The sequence below is a fragment of the Passer domesticus genome, chromosome 16 (assembly GCF_036417665.1).
Source record: "Passer domesticus isolate bPasDom1 chromosome 16, bPasDom1.hap1, whole genome shotgun sequence".
Lineage (NCBI taxonomy): Eukaryota > Metazoa > Chordata > Aves > Passeriformes > Passeridae > Passer > Passer domesticus.
Window position 1 is genome coordinate 6,649,867 of NC_087489.1, and position 27,764 is coordinate 6,677,630.

At 46.6% G+C, this 27,764-nt stretch overlaps 2 protein-coding genes across 8 annotated transcripts; one reads left to right on the forward strand and one right to left on the reverse strand.

The window, feature by feature from the left end:
* Nucleotides 1–9,487: 9,487 nt before the first annotated feature.
* Nucleotides 9,488–17,520, forward strand: SERINC3 (serine incorporator 3). Its single transcript, XM_064391052.1, has 10 exons — nucleotides 9,488–9,635; nucleotides 10,082–10,243; nucleotides 10,698–10,891; nucleotides 11,611–11,690; nucleotides 12,368–12,505; nucleotides 13,318–13,487; nucleotides 14,211–14,301; nucleotides 14,691–14,868; nucleotides 15,674–15,901; nucleotides 16,586–17,520. Exons 1-10 carry the CDS (start codon nucleotides 9,597–9,599, stop codon nucleotides 16,722–16,724), a joined length of 1,419 nt encoding a protein of 472 aa, XP_064247122.1. The 5' UTR covers nucleotides 9,488–9,596; the 3' UTR covers nucleotides 16,725–17,520.
* Nucleotides 17,521–17,868: 348 nt separating this feature from the next.
* Nucleotides 17,869–27,263, reverse strand: TTPAL (alpha tocopherol transfer protein like). 7 transcript variants are annotated; one of them, XM_064391058.1, is made up of 7 exons: nucleotides 27,136–27,263; nucleotides 25,224–25,676; nucleotides 24,312–24,505; nucleotides 22,479–22,589; nucleotides 21,564–21,761; nucleotides 20,240–20,281; nucleotides 17,869–19,861 (listed from the first exon to the last, which is right to left on the reverse strand). In XM_064391058.1, the coding sequence occupies exons 2-6, from the start codon at nucleotides 25,660–25,662 to the stop codon at nucleotides 20,270–20,272; spliced, it is 954 nt and encodes a 317-aa protein (XP_064247128.1). In that variant the 5' UTR covers nucleotides 25,663–25,676; nucleotides 27,136–27,263; the 3' UTR covers nucleotides 17,869–19,861; nucleotides 20,240–20,269. The 7 variants fall into 7 exon arrangements, 6 of the variants coding, with proteins under 6 accessions (XP_064247128.1, XP_064247127.1, XP_064247124.1 ...); XR_010348295.1 differs by having other exon boundaries at nucleotides 20,240–21,761; XM_064391057.1 differs by having other exon boundaries at nucleotides 17,869–20,281.
* Nucleotides 27,264–27,764: the final 501 nt, after the last annotated feature.

The following is a 27,764-nucleotide window of genomic DNA, read 5'->3' on the forward strand; positions in this document are numbered from 1 at the left end:
TTTAACCTGCCAGGCACGCAGCAAGCCATCAGTGTGACAGCTCTGCTGTTATTTCTGAATGGACAGACACATTTCTCTGTTTGAACCCACTCTGATGTGCTGCCCATGCTGCCCAGGCGTGCTCCAGGGAGAAGCCTCTCCAACACCCTGCACACCTGCACGTGTCCCCTGCAGGGCTGAGCTGCTGACAAGGGGGACGTGGCACCAAACAGGGATTTTCAGTGCAGAATTGACACACAAAAGGGCCTCAGCTCTCCATCTCTATGGCAACCAGCAGGAGATCTTGCAGGTCAGACGAGAGGTGTGTGCTCCACTGTAGCAATACCTGCTTTCCTGCAGGAACGAGGGCTCAAACTGAGTGACCAGGAGGGAAAATCCACTTTATTGTGGCTAAGAGGCCCTTTTAGTTATTATTTATCCAAGTCTACAGGCACTGTAATTTATCATTAATAATATAATTGACTCTCATCTGTTTTCAAGGATGAGTTGAGCAAGAATGTAGCCAGCTAGGCACTTGGAAGCATTCTTTTATGCCTCTTCATTGCAGGGGAAGTTCAGCCCTATCTCTCCAAGAGCTTCACCAAACACACCAATTCTGTCCTGAAGAGAAAAAGTCACCAGCTTTTTAATATCTAAATTAATTTGGGAAGTAAGTCTTCTAGATGTTGTGTTACGGGTTAACAAGAAATTGTATGAAACTGAGATCTGGAATTAATAGAATAACAGACCTGCTTTTCCCAACTTTATTTGCACAAGAGAGAAAAACAGACTCTTTAATCTATTGGTTTATTAGATAAAATTAAGGTGCAGAATTAGAGAAACCTGGTAAATTTGATATTGAAATGTTGGATGTTGGAGGGAGAAGTGTGTGATCCCACCTGCAAAATTATTATTATTTTAGAGTAAACCACTACATGATAGGGCTTTTTACCCTAAGAAACAATATGGAGGGGTTTGTGTGCTCTAAATTTCATCCCAATTTGCTGCATGCTGACTTCCTCATGTAAGCAGGTCATTTTTGGCAAGGCTTGTGGAATATTTACCACTATTTGTTCCACGGTGCTTCAAACTGGGACACCAGCACAGTCCAAACAACTGAGCTGTGCCTGCTGGATCCAGCCCAGGGAGAGCCAGGAGCTGGCACTGGCAGTGATGGGATCCACACAAGCCACATTTGGGAAGCAGTCAGGAGTCATCTTTAATCATTCAGCACTTTCCGTTGGGTTCGTTTAGTTCCAAGCTGGGTAATTACAGCCTCATTATTTTTCTTCTTACAATGAAGACAAGCCTGCAAGCCAGGCAGAATAATTTCTTCTGCTACTGTTGCCAAGATATGATAGCACATCTACGGCATAAGGAATTTGTCATGGTATCAGTTTTATTAATGGTAAATAATGACTCTTCAGTTAAGCAACATCTTCACATCAGCTGGTGCCTAACCATAAAACACTAAGCAAATTTGAAACCCTACAGACAGGTAATTGAGTTGAGATTCCCAGTGCCCAGCATGTTTCTTGCTGACCAGCATGTGTCAAGTTTTCCACGTTATTTTTTTCACTGAAATTAATACCCGGCTACAATCAGACTTTAATTTTAAAACCACAAAAGCTAATCTAAAAATAAGACATCAAAGTTCCCGTAGCAGTAAATAGAGGCCAGGACTAAGGGAAGGGTGGTAGATCAGGTATCAGGGAGTAATTTATCCTGTCTGTCCACCTTCACTGGCTGGAGGGAGAGCTCAGTTCTTGCAGGGACTATTTCTCAGCCAGAACCCACTGTTAGTGTGGCATACACTGAAACACACAGGGGCATTGCTTTGATGGATCTTCCATCAAATTGTTTGAAGACTGTAATGATGCAAAATACATGTTTGAAAAAAACAGCTTTGAAAATATCCACTAGAATTGTACTGTGGGCCTGTCCAGACATTGGGTTCTCTACAAGCCCTGAAAAACAAGGTAGGAAAACAGTTATAATTAAACTTTTAATTAAAAATTTTAAGTCGTCCTGTACAGCCTGAAGAAATTTTTGCCATTATCTGAAAAAGCCACCAAACTCAGAACTGAGCTATTATTTGTAACGGGGGCAATGACTGTGTTTCAGCCACAGGAACACCTGTGCACGTCAGGCTGAGCACTGTGACCTGCTTTTGTTTCCTAGGGACGCGCTCAGGTTCGCAGGAGCACGCCGCACTTCACGTGCACTTGAAAGCCACTGCGTGCATCTGCAGCTCAGCTTTCTCAAGTGTGCTCTGCAGCAGGAAGATGGTTGGAAGATCCCCTGATAAACCAACACTCAGCCCTCAGTTCTTCCCCTTCCTTCCCTTCCAGGATTGAGGCTGTGGCTGTTTCTGCCCCCAGTGCTGTGAATGCTGAGCCTCGCCAGCTCTTGCCCTGCACTGACTTCTGCAAACTTGATTTACACCCTCTGGGGCAACAGCTCCAGTGAACCCAGAGATGTGACTAGCATGGCATTGTATTATTAGACTTCCCCAGCGCACTTTTACTTCTAAATCATCCGGGATGGGAAAAACAGTTAGATAAAGAAGAATGTCATGACTCATTCCCCAGTGCCACGGAGGTTAAGAACACCCAGAAAAGAGTTAACAGCACAGCCACCCCCCCAGTAGTATTTCAGAGTTTCTAAATACAGAGTTCCTTTCTGAGCTGGATGCCCATTTTGGTTATCTTAAAAGTATTTCTGGAACTCTTGGCCAACTTTAAACAAACAAACAGGGAGAAATATTTGTGAAGATAACATGGCTGAGAGTGTTTGGTTACTGAGTTTTTCTAAGTTTAAGGTTTTAGTTTCTAGATTATTTCTTTAAAGCTTGTGAATAGGAGAAAGAAGTGCTCTGGAGATGTTAAATCACACAACCATCCCAGCTATGGCTTTGGAATAACAATCATTCAACTTAGCAAATATCAAACGTGGGAAGGGATTTATCTGACGCATCTATATGATCATGTGAACTCCTTTCTCAAGGAGAAACAGTCTCTGCTGGAGACACAAGAGGAAGGAACTGTTTTGCCTTCTTTAAAAAAATATAACAACATAAGCAACTGTAACATGCTCAAAGCTTCCTGGCAGAAATGCAAAAATGCAACATCTGAAATGTCAGCTGGTACACTGGGAGGATTTACATGATTTAAAAGATTTATGAGAAAGAACTATTTCACTGGTTTCAGAGCATCTTGGAAAGCAGCAGTGGGGGGGACAATGGGAAAAAAGGGGGGCAAAATCTCCAGCTAAAGAAATTATCATGGCCAGTATGATTCTGTATTGCTCCTTTTAGTGCAAGAAAAAAAAATGGGTCAGGCATTCATAGGATTTTAAGCTGCATTTAAAGATGAATGAACAGTCTGCCATGAGTGTGGGATATGCCCATTTTCTCATATTGCATATTGCCTCACATAGCCCTGTGGCTCACCTAAAGCCACACAACTCATTGCTGCTCAAGGCAGGATTAAGTCAAGACATTCCTGACTTTTCCTCCCACTGTTGTTTCACTAGAAGCTGTTGTGCTGATACACAAATGCTGGCCAGCTGGATTTCAGTGCAGGCTCTCAGGGGAGAGATGGGGTCACAGAGACAGGGGAAATAAATCCTGCCTTAATAAAAAGATAATATATCAAGCAAGGAAAAGGCATGAAACCATTTGAAACTATAAACTCTGCAACATTTATAAGTGTGCTTTGGCAATGCTCAAGTGGAAGATTGGCTTGCTCTGTGGCTACCCACTCCTGAAGTGGGTACTTAAGAGCATGGTCCTCAATGCAACATCTGAAATGTCAGCGGGTACACTGGGAGGATTTAGGTGAGCCCAGCCCAGCTCTGCCAGGGGAGCAGGGGCTGGTGCTGGCTCTGCTGTGCTGGGATGGGGAAGGTGCCAGCTCCAGCAATGCCTCTGGCTCCAAGGCTCCTCCTGAGACAGGCACAAGCAGCTCACATCAGCACAGGGCTGGGGCTGATCCAACAGTGCCAGCCCCGTCTGGGTCAGATCCTGCACCCCTGGGGGCCCTGTGCTGTTTGCAGGGTACCACATTCACCCATCATGAAACTGTTCACTTCCTCCTCCTTTTCACCAGCCATCTGTTGCTAGTGCCTTCCATGGTTCATTCACAGATGTCACTGCAGATCTTTTGTGCAAAATATTCCTTCCAATCTATCTCTGCTTGTGTTTTATTGTTATGGGGTTTTTTTAGATAAGCTTTTATTTAATTTTATTTAAATACTTTCAATACGTTTGAGTTTCACGAATGCTTCCATAAATAATGAGATGAAAGAGCTCAGTAACATCATTCCAGGGTATTAGATTAAGGTGAACATTTTTCTCCATCTGTTTCAGCAATAACCTGAATTAATGCAGTTTCCAGACCAGAGCATATGATCTTAAGTGAACTGAAGAGAGCGAAAAGGTCTCTGGTGACATATAAAGACTTAGAGGAGACTGAACAAAGGTGTCCAATAAAATAAATTTCTGGCCAAACAGAACTGGAAAGACACAGAGATTACAATTCCTCTATCATAACAGCAGTGACTCATCCAGTTGCATAGTCACTTGGGGTGAAAAAGAAAACAGTTACTCAATCTCTCAGGGATTTAGACACAGAAGAATATATTATGCAAGTTTTAGCTGCGTTACTAATGGCCTTGAAGCACACAACTCTACTATGACTCTCACTCAGCTCAGCAGATCACAAATAAGATGACTCACGTATCCATGACATGATAGGAAAATAGAGAGCCTAAGAAGTGCAGAGGCAGGTGCTAATACAGTCACAGAGCACGCAGTCAGGGGAAGAAGGGATTTATAAAATCAGGAGCAAAGGACTGCAGAGAAATCCGCTTGTGCATTTGGAGGGCATGGACTGGGTTGATTTTTCTCGGTGTCACATCAGGAGGCTGTGAGTGTGAAGCCAGGCTGTGTGCAGAGATGACCAGGCCCCTGGGGACACTCACCTGCGTGTCCCCAGGGAAGGGCAGCAGAGCTGGCCCTGGTCTCTGTGTGGCAGCTGAGCGAGCTGTGCACAGCACACAGTGAGATCACACACCGCTGAAAGTCATCCACAAACTTAACAATATTTATACTTGGCAGGACTTCCTACCCTGCTGGTGCATCGTGATTTTGTAGAAGCTGTTAACTCTGATTGTTTAAAGACTAATTAAACCCGCTGGTGGTGCCAGCCATAGCAGTATTTTGCCCACTATCTCATGACTTACCTCCTCATGGATGAGGGCTTTGACAGCTGTTCTCAAAGCACTGGTTAAAACCAGAATGGTTGGGCAGAGCTCAATTCAAATTCTGGACTAAACAGCTGGAAAAGCAGATGTTCCAGGAAAACTGCAATTCTTTACGCTCTGGAGCTCAAATCAAAGCACAGAAGTAAATGTAGCTTACAGCTAAACACTTTACAGAAGTCCAATAATTATGAGGATTATATTAGAAAGGTGATGCCAATACATCTAAATTTGGAAGTTTATGCAGGCCAGAGCACAGCAAGATGTTTAGACCTGCATATGAGTCAAGCCAATGCTACTGTGGAAACACTGACAATGTCTGATTACAGTTTTTTTTTTTAATTTTTCCAGACAGTTTGGCATAGCCATTCCAATTTGCAGCTCCCATCACCTGACTGAAAGATTCTGGATGGTCAAAGGATTATTCAATTATAAAGTGTCTGTGTGATCTATTACCTGCAAAAGCACAGCCCATGCAAAGCAGGAACCCTCACATACTCGGGGGAACATCAGGAAAAATTCTGCGTTTTTGTTATCACAGAAAGGAGACCCTTGAGAGTAACAAGAATAGCACTAACGCACAAGCTTGAGTGACAATTTTTTATGAGCTCAGTTGCACAAAGGAACTGCGGAGAACTGCTTTCAAGTGACTAAATCTGACACATTTCCTTTAAACATTACCTAATTCCAAAGGGTTTATTCTAGGCATTTCAGCTCACATATGTATGGGATGTAATGTATAGATAGAGAAGGGATGCACCACCTCTTTCTGCTGTCAGAGCTGATTAACAAACCAGAGCAGGGTATTTTTGTACAAACCAGGATAACCTCCTGCCATATCCTGTCTCGTTCCCAGAGCTGACAGTCCTTAGGCTGACTTCATCCTTATCTCCTGTTAAACATGGAGGGGTTTAGCTGATGTGATGCAGAATCAGAGGGGGTTTATGCTGGGAAGTAAAATGAGCACTTGGAAATCTCTTGTTACGTGGACAGTGGAAGGAAAAAGCTTTTTATCTGTGTCCTTTGTCTCTGCCCAGCATAACCCACTGGAGGATCACCAGTTCTTAACAAAACTATTTGTCTCATAAATTTCCTGAGAAGAAAACACTCGCAGGTTCAAGATTTAGATGAGTTTCATCACTGCATTACTAATACATAATATTCCAATGTATTTGAATTATTTGCCCAGGATTACTGGGAACACGGAATTTGTGATTGTGCCTTTATTCTGTGTATATTCACTGGAACAAACAGTGAAGGAGCAGGGATATGGCAAAAGCTTTCTTAGAGATCCAGCTGGTGCAACCAGAAGGGTAATAAAAATACATCAGCAATAAAGGCTCATCTATTATCTGAAAGAAGCACAGTTCCAATGATTTATGGAGTGACCTTTTTCTGAAAGAAGCCTGTATGTCCTCATGAATAAGGCTGATTGCAAGAGATGATACTGTTAACATAGTGTTCATATATTCTGAGTGTTAAAACTGCTGTGGAAAATAAGTGGCAGGTTTACTGGATGCTCTTTGTCATTTCTTGGCAATTTTAGATGGCAGTAAAGCTGTCTTTCTGATTATTAGTGCCTTTCTCTCATGGAAGCAGGTTTTTTGGACAGGGACTGTGTGAAGGGTCTGACAGAGTGTAAAGTGATGTGCAATAGCTGGGATTGTTACAGCCAGAAAATATCCTGTAACCCCAGCTGGTCAGTTCTGACCCTGCCCTGTGATATTGTGCAACACTAATGCCAATTAAAACCAATGCAAACTGCTTTCCTGAACCTCTGTGCAAACTTTTGTCAAATCCTTGTGCTGTTACATCACCACAGCCAACTCTCATCCATTTCATTTGCTCCCAGACTTTTGTGAGGAGGAGTGAAGTCACTCGGCTGTCCCTCCCCAACTCCTCCGGGCTGCAGCCTGTGCAGTGTGCTGGGAGCCCAGACCCGGGGAGGCTCCTGCAGCTGCAAAACAGCATCTCCTTTCACCTGGCTCCTCCACCTTCCTCTTCTCCTGTTAAAGGAGCCCACCTGCAGCTTTTGCAGCTGCACCTTCCAAGGATGGACTGAGCCTGGTGTGAACTGCTGCACAAGTGCCGCCTTGAAAACCCCGCCTGGGAAAAGCTCCTGAGCTCTCCCACTCCCACCCAGCGCCCCGTTTAACACTGCAGGCCAAAACTCATGGACAGTGCTCAGTGAGTGTAAAGGAAAAGAGGGGCAGCAGAGAGGTATTGGGAAAGGTTCTTCATCCAGAAGGCTGGGACAGGCTCCCCAAGGCTGTGGCCACTGCCCCAAGCCTGCCAGAGCTCAAGGAGTGTTCGGACAACACCCTCAGGCACACGGGGAGATTCTTGGGGCTGTCCCTGCACGGTGTGAGCTGCACTCCATGATCCTGATGGATCTGTCCCAATCTGGAACATTCTCTGTGAGTTCTGGGACTCTCAGGCTGTCCATGCACAGTGTGAGCTGCACTCCACGATCCTGATGGATCTGTCCCACTCTGGAACATTCTCTGTGAGTTCTGGGATTCCCAGGGCTGTCCATGCACAGTGTGAGCTGCACTCCACGATCCTGATGGATCTGTCCCACTCTGGAACATTCTCTGTGAGTTCTGGGATTCCCAGGGCTGTCCATGCACGGTGTGAGCTGCACTCCATGGTCGTGATGGATCTGTCCCACTCTGGAACATTCTCTGTGAGTTCTGGGATTCTCAGACTGTCCATGCATGGTGTGAGCTGCACTCCACGATCCTGATGGATCTGTCCCACTCTGGAACATTCTCTGTGAGTTCTGGGATTCTCAGACTGTCCATGCATGGTGTGAGCTGCACTCCACGATCCTGATGGATCTGTCCCACTCTGGAACATTCTCTGTGAGTTCTGGGATTCTCAGGCTGTCCATGCACGGTGTGAGCTGCACTCCATGATCCTGATGGATCTGTCCCACTCTGGAACATTCTCTGTGAGTTCTGGGATTCCCAGGGCTGTCCATGCACGGTGTGAGCTGCACTCCATGGTCGTGATGGATCTGTCCCACTCTGGAACATTCTCTGTGAGTTCTGGGATTCCCAGGGCTGTCCATGCACGGTGTGAGCTGCACTCCATGGTCGTGATGGATCTGTCCCACTCTGGAACATTCTCTGTGAGTTCTGGGATTCTCAGACTGTCCATGCATGGTGTGAGCTGCACTCCACGATCCTGATGGATCTGTCCCACTCTGGAACATTCTCTGTGAGTTCTGGGATTCTCAGGCTGTCCATGCACGGTGTGAGCTGCACTCCATGATCCCGATGGATCCCACCCTGGAACACCCTGTGTGATGTGAGTCCTGGGGCACAAGCGCCTGCGTGTGTTCCCAGGATGGCTCAGGAGCGGCAGCGAGTGACAGACTCTGCCCCGGTCACACAGCCCGAGAGGCTGGGCAGGGCAGGTGGCAGCAGTGTCACCCGGGCCGCGGCACTGCTCGCACCACGATCCCCACGGGCCCCACATGAAGCGGCGGAAGGCTCCCCGCTCGCTTCCTCCGGCATCCCGGTGAGGTGACGGTGGCGCGGGTGTCACTCGCCCGGCCGTGACGCCTGGCACCTGGGACGGGAACGGAAACGCGGTGTGCTGTGGCACAATGCCGGGCGGGGCGGCGGCGGCCCGGTGCCGGCCCGGCACGGATCCGGTGCCAGCCGGTGCCATCCCGGTGCCAGCCCGGTGCCGGTCCGGAGCGGGTCAGGTGCGGGTCTGGAGCCGGTCTGGTGCCAGCCCGGTACGGGTCCGGTGCCAGCCCGGTGCCAGCCGGTACGGGTCCGGTGCCAGCCCGGTGCCAGCCCAGTGCCAGCCAGTGCCGGCCCTGTGCCAGCCCCGTACGGGTCCGGTGCCAGCCCGGTGCCATCCGGTGCCGGCCCGTTACGGGTCCGGTGCCAGCCCGGTCCCGGCCCGGTGCCACCCGGTGCCCGCCGCCCCGCGCTGCTGCCATGGCAACGGCTGCGCGCCCCGGCACCGCCGAGCGCCCCCAGCGGCCGCGGGCCGGTACGCAACGGCTGCCGGGCTGCCCAGCGGCCTCACTCATTGGCTGTCACGCTGTAGGAACCGCCCACTCACTGGCGTCCCGACCAATCAGCGTCCTCCCTTCCCCTGGGCGAAGGCGGAAGACGCGTTGATAAACAACATCGCCCCGCCCCTGCCCTTGCCGACCCTCCCGCCCCTGCCCCTGGCGCGCGGCTGCATCGCGCCTTCTCATTGGCGGGCGGCCGCCCCCCGCGCTGGGAAGCAGCCAATGAGCGGCGGGGGCGGTGGCTCGCGCCGGCCCGCGGCAGTCCCCGCCCCCGGCGGCGGCGGAAGCCGGAAGCGGGCGGGGCGGCGGCGGCGGCGCCATGGGGGCCGTGCTCGGGGTCTGCTCGCTGGCCAGCTGGGTGAGTGCGGGGCTCCCTCCCTCCTGTCCTTCCGCACCCGAACCTCCCCCTGCGCCCCGGGCAGCGCGGAGCGGCGCTTCCGCTGGCGGCCCGGCCCGGGGTGGGGACCGCGCTGAGTCCCGGCGGGCGCTGTCCCGGCCCGGCCGCGGGCGCTGTCCCGTCCCGCCGGGGCCGCGGCCGCTCGGAGCAGAGCCGTGCCCGGCTGGAGGCAGCCCCGCGCTGCCCGGGACAGGCAGCGGCGGCTGGCGGCCCGGCCCCGGGGCAGCCCCGGCCGGCAAACCCGCTGATCCCGGGCGTGCCGCCCGCAGCGCCGGTAGCGGTCTGTCTGCGCGCTCCGGGAGCGCAGTGCCTCCCAGCGCCGTCCGGGCTCTCCCCTCGGCGTCGCCTGGCGCGCCGGTGTCAGCTGCGAGGGGAATGCCCGTTCTATTCCTGTCTGTGCCCTTCAGATCCCCTGTCTGTGCAGCGGCGCCTCGTGTTTGCTGTGCCGATGTTGCCCCAACAGCAAGAATTCGACGGTGACACGGCTTATCTATGCCTTCCTCCTCCTCCTCAGTACTGCCCTTGCCTGCATTATGCTGGCACCAGGCATGGAAGAGCAGCTGAAAAAGGTATGGAGGGGGAAAACCTCTTTCTGACTGTTTTAAATGCCATTACTTGTGCCAGTGACTATGATTTTCTTCACTTGGAATGGGTTATGTGTGAGACACAAACACCCAAGCGTCCCTGTTCCTGGGTTAAGAGGCCTCGTGCACTGAATGGCTTCTGGCTGAAACAGCAAATTCAGTGAATGTTCCTTTTTTAGTGCATGCCTGGTCTCTGAAATCTGGCCAGACCTGGAGACAGACAGTTGTTATCAGAGGCCTGCTGCTGTGGTATCCTAATCTTCCTGGGTGAAAAGTGTTGACATGGGGAGAGACAGATGATAGTAAGGTCTGAGCACAAGGTCTTTTGTTCTCTGATCTCTCAGAAATGTATTGATTGCAAGCCTTGCCTGTTACAGGACTTAGAAAATGTAATTGCAAGTGCAGACGTAGATTCCCAATGGAATGTGTCTTTACCCAGATCCCTGGCTTCTGTGAGGACGGGCTGCACACTCAGATCCCCCACTTGGAGGGCTTTGTCAGCTGTGATGTGTTTGTGGGCTACAGAGCTGTCTATCGGGTCAGCTTTGCCATGGCCGTGTTCTTCTTCCTCCTCTCCCTGCTGATGATAGAAGTGAAAACCAGCAACGACCCGAGAGCTTCCATCCACAATGGGTATGTGTGAGCCCCTGCAGCTGCTTCCCTCCTTCCAGCCTCTCTGCTGAGCACACTGGAAGTTCCTGTGTGCATACACAGCTTCAGCTTGCTGTTGGGTCTGATGCAGAGCAGTGCTTTGGGCTCCTTCAGAGCTTCTGTTTGTGGAAGATGTTCAGTGTCCTGGTTGAGGGGGCCCTCTGAGGTGGGGTGACCAAAAGGGCAGTGCTCTGTGTTTCCACAGAGATGTCAGATTTGTATCTCCAGCCTTGTGCTGCCTCTGGCACTCACTGGGTCACTCTCAAGGCCAGTCTGACTCAGCCAGCAGAAACTGGTTTCTGATTTCCAATCCCCTGAGTTAACTGAGTTAGTTTTGGGGTAGATGACTGAATCATCATAGAGTCATTTAATTGGAAAGGGACCTTTGGAAAGCATAGAATCATAAAGTTATAGAATGGTTTGAGTTGGAAGAGACCTTGAGATCATCCTCTTCAACCCCCTGCCGTGGGCAGGGACACTTCCCCCTAGCCCAGGTGGCTCAGAGCCCCATCCAGCCTGGCCTGGGGCACTTGCAGGGATGGGGAGTCCTCAGCCTCCCTGCTCAGCAGGATCACATGGTCCAAAGCCCTGGCTGGAGCAGGACCAAGCTGCTTAGAGATCATGTAGCACATGACTGCTGTGTGTGAACTGACTGTGTGTGCAGTGAGACCAATATTTATGACTTCTGTCTTCTTTTAAAGGTTCTGGTTCTTCAAAATAGCTGCCATTGTGGCTATCATGGTTGGAGCATTTTATATCCCTGAGGGGCCTTTCACAAGAGGTACAGTTAATGTTTATCATGGAGTTCTGACTTGTATAAGCTCAGACCTTTTCACAGATTAATAGGCAATACTGAAAGTTCTTTTCTAGAAGATGCAGTTTCTGCCCATCTTTGTTGGAATACCTTGGTCCATCCAGTATTTGGTGACCAGCTGAAGTTATGGCAATAAGAAATCCCTTTTCAACCTAATAGCTTTTGGTTATTAATAATTTTGTACTTCATGAGACAGCCACTACTGAGCTGAGTCTTCTGACACTAGACTGGGGGCAACTTGGAACACTGACAAGTGCTGAATATTTCCATAGAGCCTCTGAAAAATCTGTGTGGGAAACCTCTACTGTCAAAAAAGGGTTCTTGACCCTCAGAGAAATGTGGCACGATGGCACTCATGTACACAAAGATGCCACATGTTAGCTGTTGCCTCGTTCTGAAAACGTCTTGGGCTGAACATTCCCATGCTCAGCTTGACCAGCATTGGCTGCATGCCTGAAGAGCTGGGACTCCTTCCATGCTGCTGCCAGATTGAGGCCAAAGCAATTAACAGCATCTGCACTTGTAATCAGTTTCAGTTTTTTTCATTATTTGTCTGTGGTGTAATCAGGACCTTTTTTGTTTTTAAATAGATGTAACATGCACATGATGAAAGCCAACCTTTTTTTTCTTGCACCCTTTTCTAGCTTGGTTTTGGATTGGTGTTTCTGGAGCCTTCTGCTTCATTCTTATCCAGCTGGTTCTACTTGTGGATTTTGCTCACTCTTGGAATGAGAACTGGGTTGAGAAAATGGAAGAGGGGAATTCCAAATGCTGGTATGCAGGTAAGAATCTTAACCTGTGAAGGATTTGTTTGTACTGGCCAGTAGCCTGCAGAATATCATTTGCTGGTTTGCAGACATACCTGGAATCCAGCTGCACAGTGTCCCTGAGTCAGTGCTGTAAACACCTGAAACTAATTGCAGCAATGTTTCCTTTTTCTTGTCCAATAAAATGTGAAATATTTTAGGCTTGTGAGTAGCACATCTGACAGTCCTAATAAACCACACTAGCCTGGCTTGCAGGGTGTGTGCAGAGCTCAGAGCCTGGTTCTCTTCAAACCTGAGCTTTGCTCTGTCCCTCCCTGCTGTGTCCCCAGGAGCTCAGCTGTGTCTGTGGCAGTGGCTGCACTACCACGAGTGTGCCTTGGTGCCTGCTCCCCAGCTGGCCACTAATTACAAAGTGCTAATTGTTGTGGTTCTTAGCTCATAGCTGAGAATGCTGCAACAGCATTTTGTAGCTCCTTACAAAGAACAGTAGAAGCAAAAATGGGTGACCTCAAGCACAGGAATCCAGGGCAGGTAAATGTCCATGAGAAGTGTGCAAAAAGCACTCTGTCATTATGCCACTGTGGCCTGATATCAGTTAAACTAATTAAACTGCTGCTGAGAGGCAAGTGCTGTTCCCCTGATGGCAGCCTGACCTTTCTCTGAGCTGTGCTGCTTAGTGAGCCCAGGCAGAAATTTAGCCAAAAATGTCTGTTTTTGTGACCCAGACTGGCAGGTGAGGAAGAAAGAGTGTCTTATTGCAGTGTTAGCTGGACATTAAGCCATTTTAGATGCTATATTATGTGTAATGTAAATTTTTTTTCCTCCAGCTCTGTTGTCCTGTACCAGCTTGTTCTATGCCTTGTCCCTGGTTATTGTCATTCTCTTCTACGTTTTCTACACGAAGCCTGATGACTGCACTGAGAACAAGTTCTTCATAAGCTTTAACATGATCCTGTGCATTGCTGTCTCCATTGTTTCTATCCTTCCAAAAGTTCAGGTATTGCTTTTCTCTGTTATTTTCTTCTGACATAGCAAGCAGGGAAGTGAGAAGGTTGTAGTAGGAGTTCAGTCAGACATAAGAGCTTTAAAACTTGGCAATCACAGCTATGCTGGTTAGGAACTTGAAAAAAAAATCTTGCTTTGAAACCAGTACACCACATAGTGACACATTTCCTGAAGAGAGGCTTTTTTAAGCTAACATAGTTTTGGGCTTTGTCTCCACATGGAGCACTGCTGGCATGGTTTTAGTGGTGAAGGCCCTGGCAGAAGAGAGGAATCTGTTAGGGAGTAGCAAAGTAGCTGGAAGTTTATTTGCTTAATACTGTGGCTTTGAAATTAGGAGTAAACTTCTTTAATATAAGAGGAAAGTTGTATGTTGCTAGATTCTGAACTGGTATTGCTCAAATCACATGCTAGATTCACATCTACAAAATTGTTTGACAGAGTTGAGATTAACTCACTAAAAGCCCATAATTGAATCTTGGGCACAAAAAAAAAAAGGATTTGGTTTGCTTTTTCTTTCTCTGAATTGCTTTTTGCATAAATTATATAACTAAGGAGTTTCTTCCAGTCTTTTGAACATAGAAATGCATTCGGCTTTGTTCTACAGCAATGGTTTTCATGCTGGTAATAGTTTCATCTGTGGCAGTGGGGTAAAACCATCCAACTCTAGGTAAAACTTGTCCTTATGACCTTGGCTTGCTCTTCTGCTTTGGAACAGGAGCATCAGCCTCGCTCTGGCCTCCTCCAGTCCTCTGTCATCACACTCTACACCATGTACCTCACCTGGGCAGCCATGTCCAATGAGCCTGGTAAGCAGCTCTTGAGTCACATATTTTGGTGTGAAAGCAGAAGTTGATGGTTATTACAGATCTCTCTGTGGGAATTGCTGATCTGTTCAGATCAAATCCAGTGAGGCTGAAAACCTGACTTGACTGAAACCATCAAACTGCCTCTTTGCAGAGCAGAACTGGAGTGTTGTAAGGGGGGAAAAAGGAAAGTGTCAGGGCATTCTGACGTTATTTATTTATTATACCCTTGTCTAGCTCACAGGCAGGAAAAATATAGCAGGCAATTTCTGCCTCTGGAGAATTGAAGATATCAGCAGTTAAAATGAAAAATAGCAAGCTTACCTGTCATCTTTTCTTAGCTACATGCTGGCAAAGCTCATCTCTCTAATCTGCCTTGAAATCCCTTCCAGAAAGAAACTGTAACCCGAGTCTGCTGAACATCATCACCCAGATAGCTGCACCCACAGCTGGCCCAGCCAATGCCACTGTGCCACCTGCCACTCCTGCTCCGCCCAAGTCCCTGCAGTGGTGGGATGCCCAGAGTGTTGTTGGACTGGTTATCTTTGTCCTTTGCCTCTTGTATTCCAGGTAGGATCTGCACTGCTGTCCAGTGATAAAGAATTGGGGTTTGCCTCCTTTGTTTGAGTCTGGATCTGGTGCAAAATGTGCCTGCATTTGTTCACATCCAGCAGCTGTCTCAGGCCTGAGGCCAAACGTGGCTCATAAACCAGTGTTTTGCTTTGAGCATGAGGATAAGCCTTGTCAACCCAATCCAGATAACAGAACAACATGTGTTGGAAGATGATTGGAGGGATGGAGCAGCTCTCCTGTGAGGAAAGGCTGAGAGCACTGGATTTGTTCAGCCTGGAGAAAGGAAGGCTTTGGGGTGACCTAATTGTGGCTTTCTAGTGTCTGAAGGGAGCCTACAAGGAGCATGGAGAGAGACTTTTACAAGGTCAAGGATTAAAACTGGAAGAGTAAATTTAGATTAGATACTAGGAAAAAATCCTTACTGTGAAGGTGATGAGGCACTGGAATGGTTTTCCAGAGAAGTTGTGGGTGCTCCATCCCTGGGAGAGTTCAAGGCCAGGCTGGATGGAGCTGTGAGCAGCTTGATCTGGGTACAATGTGTCCCTGCCCACAGCAGGTGGATTGGAATGAGATAATCTTTAGGGTTTCTTCCAAACCACACCTTTCTATGATCTGGGGCTAGGAATACTGTTTAATTAACAAAAGCTCGGATGAAAACAGTTGGAGGGATTTCCTTATGGATTAGAAAAAATATTATTTGCTAGTCCCAGACATTCATTGTGGTCCCTTGCTTGCTTGCTTATCGAACACAGCTGCCTGTAAAGGGAGTTGTTAACCAGGTCTTGTTTGGGTTACACTGCAGCATCCGCTCTTCAAGTAACAGCCAGGTGAACAAGCTGACCCTGTCTGGCAGTGACACTGCCATCCTGGAGGACACCGTGGGGACAGGCGGGGTGGCAGCCGAGGAGGGGGAGGTGCGCCGTGTCACGGACAATGAGAAGGATGGCGTGCAGTACAGCTACACCTTCTTCCACTTCATGCTCTTCCTTGCCTCTCTGTACATCATGATGACCCTCACCAACTGGTACAGGTAAGAGCCAGAGGGGCATGATGGGTTTTGTGTGGATAGGAGCCTCCTGCTCCTGCCAGCTGCTGAAGGGGCTGTCCCTTCTCATTTAGTGTTACTGAAAGAAGAGGTGAGAAGGCAGCACAGCACAATCAGCGCTGTGGTTCCAGGGCATTACTTCAGAGCTGCAAGGGCAGAAAGTGTGGCTGCCATTTTCAGCTGGATGAGTAGCAGGAAGGATACACATGGGATTGGTTTCAGGTGGCCTCCTGCAAAGTCTGGCTTTGTTAGAAGCCAGACTTCTAAACTGCTTTTAGTGGTTCTTCATCCTGGGAAAGATGTGCAGGGACAGCCATATGTGCTGCTTAGCAGAGATGTGATTTCCTACATCTCTTGCAAACACTTGGACATGCCCTCTGCTGCTGCAGCTCAGAACCACTGCTCCCAGGACATGGTATAAATTAGCAAATACTTCCTTGAACAGCAGCACATCAGCATGGGCAAGCAGGCTTGGAAACTGGGCTCCAAGAACAAGAGCCTGGGAAGGAGCCACAGGACACTGCTGGCTTTGTTGTCTCACTGTTCTCTCAAAGAGTTTTGCATGGGAGTGCCCCAAAGGACTGCCCTCAGTTCAGATTCATATGAGAGGTACCAAGGAACAGGGGGAGGTGCTTTCTGTGTCTACTAATGGACTTGTTTACTTTTTAGCCCTGATGCAGATTTCAAAACCATGACAAGTAAGTGGCCAGCCGTGTGGGTGAAGATAACCTCCAGCTGGGTGTGTCTGCTCCTCTATCTCTGGACCTTAGTGGCTCCTCTTGTCCTTACTAATAGAGACTTCAGTTAAGTTCCTGCACCTGTCTGAGCTCACAAAAGTGGGGAACTCTTTGCTGACAGCCAAAATGTTCATTTATTGCTTTAGTTACTGTTTCTTATGTTGGTATTAAAATGCAGTTGGATAGTTATATATTGCATAATGCTTGATGCAGCATCAAAATTATCAGTTATCTTTCTATTTTAACCTTTACCAGGGTTATCTTATTACTGCATTTTTAAAATTCACTACAGCTGTGCTGTCAAAGCACAAAAGAAATTATCTATTCTGTCCAAAAGCCACAACCCTCTACTGAATAGAAGATAACATTTAGTTAAATATGAAGTAATATATTTTAAAGAACAATTATAATCAGCATAATGCACTACTCTGCTCATGCTTCAGTTTCTGGAAGTGTAAGCCATGCTGCTTGATTTCTACATTCCACTGCTAAAGTTTATTTACAGGAAAAGTTTATTTAAATTACTTAACTTTGTGTTGTGGCAAAAAGCACCCTTATTCCTCACCAAAAGAACAACTCTGAAGCTGAAAAGCTGGTTAACTCTTAATTCTTTTTAAGACAAACTTGCCCTTTTTAAGAGGCAATTTCTATGGTAACTTCTTTTTTAGGATGTTTGCCAAATAGAGTGGTAAGTGTATGAGTAGCTTAATCAACTTCACGATTATGTTGGAAAATAGAGCTTATTGGTTGAATTGGTTTCAGTTGTCCAATATGCTTAATAAAAGTAACATACATGGAATTGTTATTATTGGCTCTAAGGCATTTGCACTGTAAACTCATTTGAATAAAGCAAACTGACTACTGAAAGTGGCCCAGCTCTGTTGAAGTGTGAAGGAGCAGCAGTTCCTTCTCCAGAGGAAAACAGCACCTGCAGTGCCCAGGGGGAGGGGACTGGGGCTTTTCTCTCTGCAGTAAATCCCAAGTGACAATTTCTTTTGAAACAAACAGTATCTTCCTTGTGAGTCTGTGAGTGTCAAATCCTGTTCCTTGAAGCTGCTCAGTTCAAGTAAACTTTTGTTTCCAGCAGAAAGCAACACCTTTTCCTAATGGAATGCTGTGGTGATTGTGTAGTATCAACTGTGTGTAAATGTGGAACTTGTGTGTTGTTACTGACATTTACAGTAAAATATCCCAACATGACACAAGACAAACATATTGAAAATATCAATGAGCAGCTGTTACAATGTGTTTAATCACCCAGTCATGCATCATAAACTTACACATTTTTGACAACTTTGTTTTATAAAATGCAATATAAAAATAAATTTTATCAAAAGAAGATGTACACTTAACCACCCAACACCTCTAGGGCTACATATAACAGAAAACAAAATTAATATTTGAGTAACACAATGATTAACTCAAGCCAAAATGAGATTTAACAAAAATGATACTTCAGCCAGTTCCAGAAAATACCTCAGGGCTTATAACACCCATTTACAAGAGTATAAATTCAAGTACTTTTATGTACAGTTTGCAGCTACCTTTTGTGCCATCTAATGCCAATGCAGTTCAAGTATCCTTCCTTATTCTGTGTTGGATTTGGCAGGGATGGCTTATGTACTGAAAAAGGCATATATAGCCATGGAAAATAAAGTCATTTCAAGTGGGAAGAAGGAAAAAAGTGGTTGTTGTGCTGTAAAAAACAAACAAACAACCCCCAAGCAAAAAAACTACCCCCTGCTGTATGCTTTTCCTAGCTATTCTCTAAAACTTGCAGATATAAGGAGATGCTATACATGACACAAATGTTTATTTTCCAAACATGAGCAGTTCTGGGAACAAACTGATGTCTTTGCTAAGTGCTAAAGCTCAAAGAACATTCTCAGCTCTGTAGCCAGGCACACATAAGCCAGAGCTGTGCTTTCTGTAAGACATGCCAAGCACTGCTCAGAGAGACTTCAGGGCTAGAGACACAGCTCAGTGAAGCTGCAATTCCTGCCTCAGTTCTAAAGCCAAGGAACAGCAAATTAGAAATAACAGATGCCTGATAAAGCCTGGCTTAATTCAGCATCCTGACATCCACTGCCTCGAAGCCAACTTTAAGAAAAAGAAGTTCTGGAGGCACGAGACTGGCACATTCCTGCAGTGGCAGTTGTGGTGGTTTAACCCCAGCCAGCACCATGGCTGCTCACTCACACAGGGCCACACCAACTCCTCTGAAGAAAATTCTACCCCAGCCAAACCCAGCACAACCCTAGAACCTCATCTATTAGATTTAAATCATATTCTTTAATCTTAGTGAGCAGAGGAAAGAAGAGGGTGAGGTGGATTTAGTCTGCCTGCTATTTAAGGCATGCAACAAAATATAAAAGCCTGAAAAAGTGTGAGTTTGTAGGGGTTCCTCAGCCTCTGCTGAACACCACTAGATTTATTTATTTTGAAGGACACTAAACTGAGTTTTGAATATCCAACTTCCCTCTCTAGTAGTTACATAAGGGGATGAAAGTAGCTGTTCCTACAGTCACTATAGCCCCACTTCTAACCCTGCAACACAATTAAGGAAAGACTATCAGTGAGGCCTTCATCTCTAGATAAAATGGTCCATTCTGGTTTTTCAGTGGTACATTGTGACTGGAATTAAGAGGCACTAAAACACTGGAGGCACCACTCTCTTCTAGCACTTGAGCAGTGTGGGCAGCCACTGATCTGTCCAAGTCCTGGTGCTGTGTGCTACTGGCTTCTAGGTGGCAAAAAACTGAATTAATTTCTGCAAAACAGAGAGCATATTCTGGTCACAAAGGAGGAGCTGCCTAGCAGTACTCTTTTAGCTTATTTTAAGTAGATGAAAAGGGTAGTTGTTTTTTTTCCCTGCACTAAAGGTAACAGATAGCAAAGAGGAGTTACAATTGACTTCTAAAGGTAAGAAAAATGAGACACTTTCACTGAGGAAAATTAATCTCTTCCCACCTTTAACCTACAACTGTTGATGTGATGAGTTTTTTGCTCCTATAGATTCTGAACTGCCACCCAGAAAAGAAAAAAAGCTTCATGGTTTTACTCCTTTTCAGAACCCAGTCTCTTTTTACAATGTCAGGATGACAGGTATGGCATTTGCCACCCCTTGGTTCCAGGACGAGGTCTGCTGCCAGGTCAGGATGTCATTACAGAAGTCTCCTTTTGGCAGTGCAGTCATGCTGCAAGGGGGCTAAGAGGAAGAGAGACATTCAAAACAGAGTTTGGCACTTTGAAAAATGAATGTCTGAGATCCTCATGATAATTCAGTTTTATATTTACAGAAATGTAACTGGTGCCTATAATCACATTTGGCACTAAATCAAGATTTCATCCAGAGAAAGTGCTCTAGTGATAAATTCCCAATTAGAAGGGATGTTCTTTTCCACCAAATAGTGAATTCTTTCACCTTGAAGTAACAGACTGTGCTATCCTCATCCTCATGAGGTTTCCCATCTCCACACCATTAGAGTGCAGAAAAATGTGTGCAAAGAGTGTGCTGAGAGTTAAGACCATTAAATAAAATGAATTTGGGGAGTGGGAACAGCTTATTCAGACACAGGTATCTTACCCTGGTTTGACATCAATGCTAGTTCTGTCTCTAGACAAAGACCTAGAACACAGGCATACAAATTATGGGTAAATATCACAGAGATGATTCAAGTCTAACTTCAAACAGGAACATGACAACCAAAGACAAAAGAAGTCAACAAAGTTAAAAAGCAAGTTGTAACATTTCACAGAAGAGCTGACAAGCACATTGAACAAAATGCTACAATATCAGGAAATTTAAGAATGTGCTTTTAAAAAGCCTGTCTGCATTTGGTTTCACAGACTTAAAACTCAAATTCAGCCCAAAGTAACAAGCTAAAGCAGCACCTTGCTGTCTTACATGAAGTATTGCCTTCTATACATTACATGCCAACAGCTACAAACCTCCTCACACATCCTGGGTATGAGGTACTTACCCAATTCCTTATCTCAACCAGAAAAGAACTGTCAGTGTGGGAAAGTGGCTGACACAGCTTTCTTTTATTTGGTCCTGAACCTCATTATTTGAGGCTTTTGTCCAATCAAAAGCATTAGTAAATGATCTGAAGAACTTGCTCTTTTCTGAAAATGAAGATTGCATCTGCTGTATAAACCTTGGTATAGATGTTATGGTAGTTAATCCATCAGTCACAGTTCTTCCAACTGTGAAGAAGTATAAGAGATTATCTCCATACAGGTATTCATGAGTAAATTTTGTTCTATATTAATTTGAAATAAATATTCATTGAGATATTTCACAAACACCAACTCACAATCTGAATCACATGACAGAGAACAGGCCAAATTAGACTTCTATGGTTTTAAGCAATCTTCACTACAGAATTATATTTTGCAGGGTTCAAAAGCCATTTTCTTATTTTCACCAGTCTTTCATTACTGGTGTTTGCAGAAGGGGAATGGACCAGATAATCACAAAGCTCATAAATCATCCTCACTTTTCACCTGTGTGGGTGGGGACAAGAAATTTAAAGCTTACCTATCTGCAATATTTTTTTCCTTTATCATTGGAAAGAAGAGGCCAGTTTGCACCATTCACACAGAGGCTGATGAGCCAAGTCTTCTACCTAACTTGTGCTCTTTGCTTTTACCCTCCCTGAACTCTGCCCTGCCCCCACTGTGCCCTCTCCAGCTTCCTTTGGTTCTACAGTGTAAAGTGCCTCAGCAGTCTGTCCCTAAACTGCAGGTTTAGGAGTAAGGCAGAGTTCACAACATCACCTAGCAGAGCAGATCTTAACTGTGCTGGAAAACTTCCCTGCAGTGGTTTGTTAGTAACAGTAATAGAGCTGAGGTTTCATCCCTCGCAGGGAATCATCACACTGCTTCTCATCAGCATCCCCACTCACTAGCAGGTCGTGGGGAGAGCTGTCACACGGCAGCACCAGCTCTGAGAAATCATGCAGGAAGTCCTCTTCAGAGGCCAGCAGCAGCTCGTTCCAGGCAGAGATGTCCAGCTTGCCTGCAGTACCCCCGTACTCTTCAGGGAGGATCACTGGAGGAATGTTTTGGTGAAGGGAATTCAGATCACAGCCATGAAGAAAAAACTGAAGGAGAAAGCAAAAAAGTTTTAAAAATGCACAGCAAACACTTTGCAGCAAACTGCTGGAACAGTCAGTTAACAAGCTTATTTTGAGCTAAAGAACAACTTTAAGAAGTGATGTGTTCATGGGCAAGTGGCAGGTGCAGACACACCAGTGAGAGAAGTCTTGAGACAAAATCCACACCTTGTGCAGATTAAATCCCAGCAAGAGAGACTTGACGTGTGCCTGGCTGAGGTTCCAGATTCAGTTCATTCCCAAGTTCACTCATGGGATTGAAAGTACTTATCCTTGTGGACAAAAAAAAAATCATCCTTGGAAACCACAGTCCTGTGGAGGGGACACTTGTGCCACACAGGAGCCTTGCATAAGGGAAAAGAGCAAGGAATGGACAACACAGTTTTCCTGTGACAGTTCTCCTGAGTGCCACTGGGCCAAATAATCCAACCACAGGGATAATGTCCTGGATACAGAGCATTGTACTAAAGTTCCACATTAATATTTTGCAGTATTGAGTTCCTCAAAGTTTCTGTCTCACAGAGAATTTTCCCAACAGGCATACTTTTTAAAATTTAAAATTTAAAGCAGAAAGTAAAATGGCATCAACATTTTTCTAACTGTCAAGTATTAAATTTTTTTTCTTTTTTTTTTTTTTACTTAAGAGTGGCCAAGCAAGGAACTTACAAACATTAATATTAATGTTAAAATCACACAGATCCTTACCCTGTTTGCAATCTTTTCCTTCAGAAAAGGCTTGATGATTGCAAAAATGCCTTTGAATATACGAGGCTCATTTATTATGTTAACAGCCTTTATTCGAATGGGGAATCCATCCTGAAGGGTAAAGAAGATTTTTTTTTAAAGCAGTTTAAAAAACATTTGCCATCTTTCTCTTTTTAAAATTTTCTGAGACTGACTGCCAGCACAACCCACTGGCTCCCCACCTTTAATCTGAGGTACCAACATCAACCAATACAAAAGAAATTCAACTTGTTACAGGGAGCAGTCCTAGGATGACATCTTGTGAGCATAAAAACAAAATCAAGGGACAGGAAAATCATAAAAACATACACTGCTGTCAGTAAATCCTCATTTCTAATGTTGATGCTTATCTCCCCTGACAAAAACACTTAGACAACCCCTGTCCTTTGGGTATGCCCAGCCTTGACAAGGATGCAGTCACAAAGTGATGTCTGCAGCTCCTGAGGAGTGCACCACACTCCGTGCCAGAGCAGGCTGCTTCTAACAGTGTGTCCAACAAGATCTGGTGCCTAGACACTCTAAAATGTGTTTTTATGCGGAGAAGGAATCAAATATCACTAGGAAACACTGTTTCCCATACAGGCCAGTGTAAAACAACAGGTTATTAGGGGATTTTTGCTGCAGAAATATTTGCAGAAATATTTTTCATAGGCAAAAGCTCATGATCAGCACTTCAGGACTCAGTGAGGCTTCTCTCCTCTATAATGAGCTCTGCTTGGAGTGAAAAGCAGACAAGAGGCACTGCTGGAATATTTTTCTCCATAGGAATGTCAGTGAATTACCTCATCTTTACAGCAGCTGCAGCTCAGCAAGGTTGATGCAACACATTCATATTCCACCATACTTTTATGTCCTTCCCCAAGTCCAGCTATTGCTTTGTGAATATCTTCCAGTAGGAACAGCGGGACACCCATGGCTTTATTTGTACAAATTAAATATGGGCTGACAGTTAAATGACACATTTAGATCATAATGTAAAGGAGTGAGTTCTTATAAAGGCCCTCCTTAATTCAGGAGTCTCATCTCCTACACTCCCCTGATTCACCCTATCCTTCCTGATCCCATGGATACAATAAAGGATGTAACCAGCTCAGGCCACGACAAAATGAACCCATTAAGAGAAGTTTTCTCATTTCACTCCTCCAGACTGTATCAAAATCAAATGAAATCATCAGACCTTTGGCCACTTTGGCCAGGCTACTCCCAAGTCCTTTCCCCTTCCCATTTTGTCCAGCTTCACTGTGTTTATATCCTTGCTCTAACTTGCTCTCCAACACTTTCCTTCCACACATCCAGGCAGAGCTGTTTTCATTATGTCTCTTGTGCTAAAGAAGCCTCTGTCTTCAGGGCATGGATGGAAATCCTCCTCAAATCAAACCTATTCAAAAGTCCTCCTAATATTTTTGCAGCAGCACTTGAGCTGGAACCTGCACTTGCCCCATGGTTGGCATCTATCTCAGGAACCATTTAAATATCAGGCCATCTCCTCACTGTCTCATCCCTAACTGTAATTCTCTGCTCTCTTCCTTCCTTACCATTACCTAGCAGAACTGCTTTTGTCTGCTCCAACTCAAAGTCTGCATTTCTAATGCAAATTTAGTTTTAGGGATGCAAAAGTCAAAAAAAGGGGCAGGTGAGGTAAGTTTGCTGTAAGGGTGTGAGAAACTGGTTGGGCAGAGACTTGTTTAACTCTGCCAAGATGATGACATTTGTGGTGACATAGTCAAGAACTCTACACACAGAAGCAGTCATTTACAATGCACAAGCTTATTTTCCCACCAGTTCAGGTCTTACCTGAAGAATTCCAATCACTTTTTTGGCTACAAAAGGACCAAAATGAGACGCCTTAGATAAGCTGACTCCTTTGTAGTCTGCCAGGATTACAATTCCATTCACCTGGGTCTCTTCGGACTGAATGAGTTTTTCTAAGGTTAAGTATATGGCACGAATGTTCTCAGTAATCGGATAATTACTGGGTGTCCATCTGTCTGAGGTTACAAGACAGGGATGGTAAGTCGGAGAGTGAAGATAAGCTAACAATACACATTCCAAAAAAACTGATTTTCTGTTTTCCTGGACTCAAAAGTTAGTCTGTATAGCCACAGTTCTAGTTCAGAGCAGCCTTTCTTAAGCAAGAGGGAAATGGCAACTCATGTTTACTTCAGGGAGCAAAGGCAATGGTTTCAAGAACCCCGTTCTCCACCCAGCACAGCTCATTAATAGCAGTTTCAGCTCAGAAAGAAGGCAGGTAAATGGAAAAGAGGAGAATGAATGGAGAGAAATTTACAGCAAGCCTGGCAGCACCAAAAGCACATGAAAGACTCTGATTATTTACACAGGAGTCAGAGCTATAGGCTTCTCTCTCTGCTTATTGAAAAAACAAATTACGAGCTTCTAAGGGTAGGCCAGCAACCCTGTTTCAATCTGAGTGACTGCATAATAATTTTCCTTGAATTTTCCTAATATTTCATCGACCCACCTCACTGCATTTCCATTTTGCCATGACCGCAGCTATTGCTGACGCAGGAAAAGGAACTGGAATAATGCTGGCTAAGGACCAGCACGTCCCTTCCCCAGTCAGCTTTTCAAATCTGAGAGAGCCCACATACTCTGTGCAAGCCACCAGTGTTCACAGCAGAGCAGGGACAGGCTTTTGGCCCAGACACACCTCGAGGACGGGGAACAGACACACTCAGGACTGAGTACCTGGGCGGATGCAGACGACGTGGCGTCCCTGCGGGTCCCGGTGGGGCAGCACAGTGACAAAGCCTGACTCCAGGACAGGCTTTATGGCAGATGGCTTCAGGTTACTGAACACCTCTGGCCAGGTCCTCCTGCAGGTGTGGTAGTTCACCAGGAGCTGAAGCGCTCGATCGTAATCGAACTTCCTAGCTCGGAGGAACCTCAGCAAAAAAGCATCGTCCAGGCAGGTCCCCAGGGAGGGATAGTCCTTGCACACCATATCCCGCAGCGCCTGCACGTCACGCAGCCTCCATTCAGGCTTCTCCTGGAGCTCCTCCCGGGCTTTGGTAACAAGATCAGGAGACAGGGTGCAAACATACTTTGGCCGGTCTGGCAGGAGCTCACTGTCTGATGGAGACCCTGCTGACGGACTTGTCCTGGTGCAGTCGCTCTCTCCTGACATAATGCAGCAGGAATCTGTCGAGAAACAAGTGCTGCACGTGACAAACAAACCCACAGACCCACAACCATGTTTACATATTTTTTATGTTTCCTCTGTTTCCTAAGTGAAGATCTTGCCTTTCCAAGAACCAGGGCTACAGTCAAGGCACACCGCTCATTTTAATTCTCCTACCAGGATTAGAAAGTGCAAGTGACTCTAATCTCTTTATCCTACCTAGCAGGTAGAATGCTGCCTTGGATGAAACCTAACCAATTAAAGTTAAAATACAGAATCACACAGCTTCACTGCAAAACACAGAATTTAATTTAATGTTTATTTCCTATGTCCAGTTGAAAACTAAAGAAAAGCAAACACCCCACTTTGTCATGATTCTCACATTTGGTCAAATTATGCCCTCTTCTGAGAAGCTCCCCCATCTAAGCCCAGCCAGCCAGGTGTTTTCCTTAACTTCTCTGGCAAACATATTCACTTACCAGCACCTCTGCCCAGGTGAATGTTTTGAGCAATTCAGGAGGAGCATTCAGAAATGCTGCAGTGCCCAGACTGGATGAGCAGGTAAGAAAATTGCTTATGCCAAGCACTGCATGGATACTGAGGCTAGCTTAATCTAGTTTGAACTTTTCAGTACAATGCCAATATGTCTGACTTGGGAGCTGAAATTCCAAATCCAGTCACAAGTGGACAGAGATGAGTGAAAATTAGAAAATCACGAGCCTGCCGTAATTCCTGTAGCTGGACCTGGCAGTGCAACACGGCTTTATTTGCTGAGCTGTTCGCACTCAGTCACGCGCAGCCCATCACAGCGCCCCGGGCGATCACTCGGAACCTGCCACAGGGACACCTGTCACCCGTACCGCGGGCACACCCCTCAGCGCCGCCTGAGCTCGCACCCCGCCGGGCCCGGCACCGCTCCCAGGGAGCGCTGGACCCCGGGGCGCAGCCGGGGCTCGGCAGCGCCCAACCCCGCCGGGGTCCGACAGACTCCCCCGGCCCCGGGCCCGCACCCGCCCGTGCCGGAGCTCCCGGGCCCCACAACCCGACTGTGCCGGAGCTCCCGGTCCCTCAGCCCGCCCGTACCGGAGCTCCTGGGACACAGACCCCAGGCCCCACAACCCGCCCGTACCGGAGCTCCCGGGCCCCACAACCCGACTGTACCGGAGCTCCTGGGGCCACAGACCCCAGGCACCACAACCCGACTGTGCCGGAGCTCCCAGGGCCGCAGCCCGCCCGCACCGGAGCTCCCGGGCCCCGGAGCTCCCAGGCCCACAGCCCGACTGTACCGGTGCTCCACGTCCCGCAGCCCGCCCGTGTTGGAGCTCCCGGCCCCGCAGCCCCCAGGCCAGGCCCACAGTCTGCCCGTACCGGAGCTCCCGGTCCCGCAGGTCCACACCCGCCCGTACGGGAGCTCCCGGGGCCCCGAAGCTCCCAGGCCCACAGCCCGACCGTACCGGAGCTCCCGGGCCCTGAGCCCACCTGTGTCGGAGCTCCCGGCCCCGCACCCGCCCGTGCCGGAGCTCCCGCGGAGCAGCCGCGTCCCGGCCCCGCCGCCCCGGAACGGCCCCGGCCGCTCGGAAGTGACGCGGGCGCCGCGCCTGCGCCATGGCCGCGGGGCCGGTGCTGCGCTCGGCCTGGGCCAGCCTCCGTGTGTGCCGTCTGCTCCGTGCAGCGAGAGCCAGCCCGGGGACGCTCCCCGAAGGGACGCTGCCCTTCAGTTCCAGAATTTTATACTTTTTAATATACATTTATATATATATATATATTTTTATATATATATTTTTTAATATATATTAATATATAGACATATATACTCATATATATACACACGTGTATGCATACATCTACACAAATATACGTAAATAATACGCATATTTTACAAAGCGCATTTTATAAATACATTTTACACTTGTAAAATACATTTTATATATATATATAGAAAGTATTATGTATAAAAATATTTTTATTATGCATGTATGTGTGTGTATATATACATATGTATGTATGCATATACATTCAAATACACTTGTGTGTACACTTACATGTACATACAGATATATGTAAAGTGTATATAATGTATATTAATTGGGTGTATAATATATAAGTGT